The sequence below is a fragment of the Achroia grisella genome, unplaced genomic scaffold, assembly GCF_030625045.1.
Source record: "Achroia grisella isolate CSIRO2021 unplaced genomic scaffold, CSIRO_AGI_Agris_v1 utg540, whole genome shotgun sequence".
Taxonomy (NCBI): Eukaryota; Metazoa; Arthropoda; class Insecta; order Lepidoptera; family Pyralidae; genus Achroia; species Achroia grisella.
The window spans coordinates 1,930,578-1,938,865 of NW_026712925.1; the positions used below are offsets into that span (position 1 = coordinate 1,930,578).

At 31.7% G+C, this 8,288-nt stretch overlaps 1 protein-coding gene across 1 annotated transcript; it reads left to right on the forward strand.

The window, feature by feature from the left end:
• The first annotated feature begins 320 nt into the window (after positions 1–320).
• LOC131847724 (zinc finger protein 652-like) lies at positions 321–7,954 on the forward strand. Its single transcript, XM_059197364.1, has 5 exons — positions 321–378; positions 4,565–5,292; positions 5,795–5,989; positions 6,779–7,030; positions 7,360–7,954. The coding sequence occupies exons 2-5, from the start codon at positions 4,624–4,626 to the stop codon at positions 7,534–7,536; spliced, it is 1,293 nt and encodes a 430-aa protein (XP_059053347.1). The 5' UTR covers positions 321–378; positions 4,565–4,623; the 3' UTR covers positions 7,537–7,954.
• Positions 7,955–8,288: the final 334 nt, after the last annotated feature.

Here is an 8,288-nt window from a genome sequence, read left to right on the forward strand (position 1 = left end):
GAACCGCCTGCTTATTTGTAAGTCCAGGTATACATATATATTTTTAATTGGATATAATATTTTTATGTCACGAGTTAATTTTCAATTTTGGAACAACCTATATGGGGGTTCGTGTGGCCCGTGCCACCGCACGAGCCAGGGTGCGCACCCTGCAACAACCCGTCAGTCCTGTCTCGACCGCCCTGCCGTGCGGACAACCGCGCACCCCTATCAATACCATTACGAGATCGTAAACTTTTAATTTTCGAATTCTGAAACAAATAATTAGTATTTTAGTCTTTTAAATTTTTACATTCTAATTATAAATTACATTTTTTTAACTTAACTTGTGGTGGAGCAGGGGTGTCGCCGGCTGACTCAGCGTGGACCAAACACCAGGTATGAGTCACATAAAGTTCTCTCGCCATAGTAACACCCTACGTACGCACCTGAGTTGAGATTGCGAAAGCACGCTGACCCCGCTTTAATTTTGATACTGTTTCAAAGATTAGAAGGGGTTGTAGTGCATTTTACTTTAATCTCGCTTATTGTCACTTAGTAAACATTCTTTCAATTTCTAAATGCAGTTGCAGATTTTGATCTATTAAAAATTACTTTAATTTTAACTAAATTTGTAATACGATGTAAGTGAATTTTGATTCAAAATTTAGCGAACATTAATTATGACGATAATATCATTTAATTTTATTTCATATCCTGGTTTGTTTAAATAATCCTTTCTTAGTGTTTTAAAATATACATAGAACTATTGTAAAATAAGATATAGACCTATAGACTCTGAAATTTCGGCTCCATCAGATGTAATTGCATTTCTTGTTATTTGAATACATGATCTTATCCAGTTTAGGGCTATGACAAAATGCTGTTGAAACCAATTTCTTTATCATGACGTAATAAATAAACGGATATCAATTCTAAAAATAGTCTGTGATCTGATTTGTATGTTGTTGCTAGTTTTGGAGTTGTTGGCATTATTTTCTGCTATCAGCTAATTTTCTATGGTCGTGGGTTCGAACCCTGCATCGCACCCCAAATTCTTTCTTAGTTGGGGATAGACTAAGCTTTGTGTGATATGGATCGTACTTATAAATGTAATAGATAAATCAAGTATGGAAGATAATGCCTATAGTTAACTCCGCCTTTTGCACCATATTTTATTGGTCAATAAAGTTTAAATAAATATACCTAATGATGATATTACAACCAATTCATTCACTTATGCCTATAATAAAAATAAATGATCGCTCTCTGTTAAGAAAAGATGTATTAGAAAAACTATTTTTGCGGGACTGTATAATGTATGACTGATCAATGTAATTAATAGAAACAAAAATGATAATTGTTAATATTTTGTCTATACGTTTATAGACGTTATTCTTAGAAACGGCTTAAAGGATTTGAGTGCGATTGGCTAATATTAGTAATATAGTGTAAGCTTCACTTAAAATTTTTTGTTTATATTTTTCCAATTACTTTATTAATAAAAAGGTAATGCTCATACGAAGTCGCGGACTCAGTTGGTTATGTAGTAGTCAACAACAACCCATAGTCCATTTCAATTTAGTTAGAAATAGAGTATTATGTATTATGAATTATTTATTGTGCCGATCAGCCGAACCCTACAATTATATAGTCGACGATGAATTCACACCTCCAATCGACTTAATTATACCTCTTAAATAATACTAGATTCTTGTCATTGAATGTATTACTAAGGGCGTTTGTGTACTTTCAGAGAAATGTCTGTAATCCCGCATTGTAAATTATAATAACTGGTATAAATCTTTGTAAATTATTCAATTATGAAAGAAAATATTTTTTTAAGATAATTAATATAGAAATATAGAGAAGTTTATCTTACACTGGCTGGTACCCGCGTCTACGTCTGCTTTTTTGTGATAAAATATATGTCCGTCCTCCTCTAAAATCTATATTCATATGAATTTTATTAAAATCTGTTCCAATGTTTTTTAGCTTTACGCAACTAAATGAAAAAAAAAAACAGAAAGATTCACATTCGCATTAATATTAACTTAAATTAAAAAATAAATATAGCTGCATTAAATTTTGTATGGAATCTACACGGAAGTAAACCCAATATTATATTATGAACTCGGCTTTGACACGCTCCCGCGTGTCTAGATTATTATACGATGCTAAATATATGCTAACAAAATAATGTTTATCTTATAAAGTACGCTAAATAATGCTTAAGAATTATTACGAATCATTTTTCTTTTAAAAGATTTATTTTTGACTTTCTGTCGGCTTTCAGTACCGTTAATACAGAGTGACTTCTGTTTATATTTCGCGATATTTATATGATAAATTTTATATAAAAAGACTGTAGTTTTGATTAGGTTTTCATCGGCAAGAAATATCTAGTCTAAGAAGTATTAATATGAAATTATATAATCTAATAATATAAAATACAATGCATAACGCTTAGTACGAGACACTCGTATTAAGAGCCACGCCTCCATCACACGTCCGCCCCATGAAATAACCAAAATTATTCAATCCGCCCAGCCCCGCCGACGGGATTTGGGCGGAATTTATAATGTACATGTCTATTTGCGATTACATATTCAACAAATCATACCTCTAGCTTACTAATATACATAGATTATTTAAGTAGAATAGACTGGTATAGTACCTAGTAGAATATCTATATATGTACATTAATATCATATTGTAAGTGTCTTTGTTCAATACATATTTCTAATGGTTAAGTAAAGTAAAGTAAACTCGACTTTGATATCTTTAGTTTATATACCTACCTATATGTGTGTTGTACTTTAAAATAATATTATATTTTTTTTTATTTTAAATTAAGATGGTATTAGATAATTTTTATTAATTTAATAAATTATAAGATTTTTTAAATTTTAAATGAATCATTATTACTATATGATGTACTACTTTACATTGTATTGGTGATAATAAGCTGACTGTATTAACCCGCTTTTTTTGTACTTTTAATAGTCAAAACGTACGTACATACGTAATACATATATTTAACCCTTCTTAAAATAATATAAAATTTAGAATGACAAACAATATAATAGTTTTCAAATATAAGTAAGTAGATATTGTTAGCAAAATAAAATCCCGTGGTAATTGTGTTATTGGAACAACTTGAGAGGAGTAAACCCTATAACCTAACACATGTAGGCGTTGATTATTCTCATATCCTTTTTTAGAGGCAAAGGATAGCCTATGTCTGTTTACGTGATGCAATGTGTCTTTACGTCAAACATTGGTATCCGTTTAATCATGTAAAGGGCTTACGAGACAAACACAGACTTACGAGGTTTAAATATTAGCATGGATAATTTATTCATACAAAACCAAAGTACTTACCTACATAAAAAAAATAAACAGAAAACGTCCCTTTTGGGGGAGGTAGGGAGCGTGGGAGCCGCGGTCCCGGCGTCACGTCGGTTGTCGCCCTTAATTAGGTAGTAAGGGCAAAAGTCCTCGGTTTACCCTCGCCGATTGTCCGGTACCAATACAGGATAGATTTTGCTATTCAATATTAGATTTATTTTTCGTTTAAAGCCATTTTATGGTAATATATTCCTAAACAAGAATTAATTTATATTTACATATCTGTCTGATTATTGAATAGCATAATCTATCCTGTATTGGTACCGTACAATCGGCGTTCGCTTAGATCTATTAAATTATAGAACAAAGGTCAATTTACTAGTTTTCAGCAACACATAGCGTGCTTTAAGACAAAGGTTTATATGTAAAATACAAGCATATCACACATAAAATGAAAAAAAAGCGAAGCATCGCACGAGTGAAATGAAAAATAAAATTAATATCATACACCGCCTAAGCACACTGTTCAGCGCGACGGTCGATATGTCAATAATGCCATCAGGCATTCAATTTTCTACCAGGACAATTTGTTTATATTCTTTACACAAGAATAATTACATAAATAAGTACATTTTTAATCTATAATAGAACAAACATACCGAATAGCTTTCTACAATTCTTAGAATTAAAGAAAGAATAGGAATGTTCGATTGTGTTCTATTTTATATATGTATTGTTAGATGTGTTTGTGATGACAAATGTTTCAATCATTAATCTAAATAGCTGAAAACTAACTATAATTTAACAAATCGTTTATTGAATAGAATTTGGCGAATTAATGGTTATATAATAGTGTAAGAATATAGTATTTAAATACAGTGACGAAAAATGATTTTCTTGACTTAAGTAAAAGATAATACTAAAAACTCAATAGAAAGTTTTGTTTATACTTTCAAAGTATTTCTTAGATTAGACTACAATATACGTACCATTTTTGAAGTGTAAATACTCACCTGATAAATATATACAACATAAAAAAACAAATCACAAGACAGCAATTTTCCCATGCGAACTGCGATCGGAATCTAATACAATCAGAGAAATGGACGGCTGTAGTACTCTTGAACCAGTCGCTGCTGACTTTATCCTTTTGTATTTTTATCTTTCAAATAATGTATTATTTATCTGTTTTATTATGGAATTATATTTTTATATATTTTTTTATTTGTTGTAGATTAATAAGGATGAAAACTTCAACAGTCAAAAACGCATAATAATGAATCCTGTAACAAAATGAATATGGAAGCGCCATTACCACACTTTCATCGACTTACATCATCACGATTTTATCAACATTATCTTTCGCCGCCAGTCCGTTTACCCAACGATTATGTCCATGATCTCCTTCCTCAACAGCATCCAACACTACTTCAACAATATTTAGCCTATTACAATGAACCTCTTGTACCTCTCGATTTATCCCTTAAACCTACTACGCCAATCACTCCGCCTTGTACACCGCCACCTATACAAAAAAGAAAAATATGTGATGATAAAACTTCAAAGGCGACAAAAATTTTTCGACACTTTGAAGATGACACAGAAAATAAAACCGAAGCTGAAGAGACATTAGAGAAGAATAAAAGGGTGGAAGAAAATTCAAATGACAGTGATAGTCCAGAAGCTAAGAAACTAAAATTTACCAAAAGATTTTTTGACGAACTTAAAACCTGCCTTCCACCAGAATCAGAAATACCAACAAAAGGCGAAAGAAGTTCTCCTTGTATTGTAGAGATAAAAGATGTTGAAGAACGTCCTAGAAAATCACCAAAACCGACCACTCAACCTCTAAAGAAAAGTAAAGCAGTTAGAAGATTAATGTTTGATGAAGATAAGACTTCGCCAGTATCTGGAACGATTATACGTGATTTAGAAGAGGATGAGACGCTTGTAGTGAGAAAGGTAATAATTATATTTCTTTTCACTGATACCATCGTTATACTTGGTTTATTACAAAACATTGTTTAGGTAAAACAATATTTTGTAATAAACCAAGTCGCCATCTATTACGTTAAATATTAATAGGAAAGTGCACAGGAACTATTAATTAGAAGTTCTTGCCATAGCATTACTATAAGTCGCAAGGCAGCTATTCTTATCGCTTTGGCAATTAAACAAGTATGAAATCGCGTATTATGTTGCGTTTTTGCCCTAATAACAGCTTTAAACGCAAGCCGCAACGCTTAGCCTAGGGGTGTGTCTACGGGACATTAAGGACAATATAAATCGTCGTTTCAATGTTTGTAACTCAATACTATTTCTTTGAATTGAGATAGTGAACAGCAACGTTCAATTTAAAAGTAATAAAAGAAGGTAAATAGTATGTTATTACTTAATAGTCGTAATGTTCACGAATGTAATAAACAGACCTTTGGTTTGACTAATCAAGATTGAATTTTTGTAGGGTGACATTGATCCAGCTTTTAATGTGGTTGAAGTGACCGATGAAGCAAAAGCATTGATAGCAAGTATTGAGAACCGTCTTGGAAGGTACATCTGTAGATTATGCCGAAGACTCTACAGCGATGCATTTGCTTTGGCGCAGCATAGATGCTCAAGGATTGTTCATATCGAATACAGATGTCCGGAATGTGATAAGGTAATTGACGTGACCAATAAACGAAACATTCATTTGTTCCTCATATTGTTTCCCAATTTATTTATCATCAATTAAATTCTCTTTATCTACATCATAACCATTCCCTTTTTCTATATTGGATAACGTGACATCTAAAATATATCGCTCAAATAGTTTTGTGTGGGAACTTATGAGGGGTGGGGGCTATTGTAAACACTTGGCATATTTCCATGGGAAGCGTTTTACCACAAGTGGCCGCGAAATGTTTATACTTGTTAATTGATACGTTACGTGATGCGTGACGGTAAAAATTATCTATAGTTATCTATTATGATGGTGAAATATTTAATATTAACAATATCTAACATGAGACTATCATGTACATAAATTATACATATTGATTTGCATCTATCATATCTATTTTATCTTTTATTTTTATAATGCTTTTATAATAATATATCGTTTTCTATAAAAAATATTATATTCATTATTATCTCTTAGTAATAAACTTCCTTATTATTTTGCAAACAAATTGTTTAATACACACTATAGTTACTAATACCCACCAAGAAATGTAACTACGAGTAACCTATACATAATTTGATGTCTAATTTACAAAGTATTGAAATATTTGAAACTTTAGCGAATAATAAAAAACATACCACGTAATGTATTATATAATTATATTATATAACTATCATCTAATTGTAAAGCTTAATTTTTTTTAGTATATCGTATCATATTCTTAATTTAATCTTATTTCTCGTCTATCAGTAGGCAAAAGTTTCATACCAAAATCTATTACTTTAGGTATTCAACTGTCCAGCGAATTTAGCATCTCACCGACGTTGGCACAAGCCCCGAGTCCCTGGTGCCACCAAACGCAGAGAAGCACCATCCACAGATCCCGGCCGCTTTCCTTGTCAGCAATGTGGAAAGTTGTTCAGAAGACAAGCCTATCTGAGAAAACATCTCTTAGCCCACGAGCAGCCTGAAAACGAGCCCGAAAAGGAACCATCTGCATTTAGGCAGGTTCAGGCGGAATATTCTACTTTCCAATCGGTTAGTAATGGTAAAAAATTCTTGGCATCATTAGACCATCCTACTACTATAATCAATTCTCTATACGATAACGAACAATTTACGTGGCACGATATTTCATCATTATTACTCTATTAACTTAAGACACTGTACATATAAATATATTGTAGTGCAAATATTTGTGTTCTCTCGAATAGCCTATTGATACTCATAATACAATAGAAATTGGCAAAGTAACAAAATTAATAACTTAACGTAATATATAGCTAATTCATTAATTGGGATTTTTTTTGGGTCCAAATAATTATATTGCACAGATTTGACTTTAATACTTCCTGTTCTCTAAATAGGAACCAAATCGTGACAGCAATTTCAACACGTTTTGGAACAAGATACCACCACCTCAGCAAGAGATGAACTGGGAGGAGCTCCGCCCTCGGTGCGTATCGTCCTGTTCCTCAGAAGACTCGAGGAGTCTGGATGTAACGGGCTCGGAAGATGAAGGTGGGGGTTTAGGAGATGGGTGACGGCGCATATTGCGGCCAGTGCCGCGATTCCCCACTTATGCACCTCTCCCTAATGCTCTTTACGCCTACACATCTTCGTACACTAACGACACTCACTTGTATTTTTCTTAGAAAAATATATATGATGAGCGTTTAGTATTGTTATTATATAACAGATTTAAAAGTCGTAGCTATTAATCACATATCATGGTTAGATGTAGTATATACTGTTATAAAAAACACATTATTCGCATCAATTTTAGATTTCCACATTAAATTAATAGGTTTCTAAGCCTCGTCTCTGAGCTATTTGATTGAGTGTTATATCTATATTTTTAACCAAGTACCTTACCCTTTCACTGTCCAGAGTTGATCTACTTAAATAATTGTTTACTTAAATAAGCAGAAACATCCTAAACAATTTCTTTTAATATTTATATCTATGCATTTATTGCTATCAATTATTTTTTCTATTGACGTTTAAATATCAGGTAAATAAACCTTTATTTATTATCTTCATCTTAGCTTTTAATTCTAAGAATTATATACACACTTTGTAATATAACATGTACATATCACGTAGCTAATATATTTAGTATGTTATTACAAGGATATTTGTATTGTAAATATAACTGTGATCTCCTACAGCAACATTCCAAATTTCACTTATTTAAAGCTTGTTAAACATGGCATGTAAGTATTAGTATTAATTTTTATTATCACATTAAATTAATATTTATTAATTAAGGTATAAGTAACATATTTAATGTAAA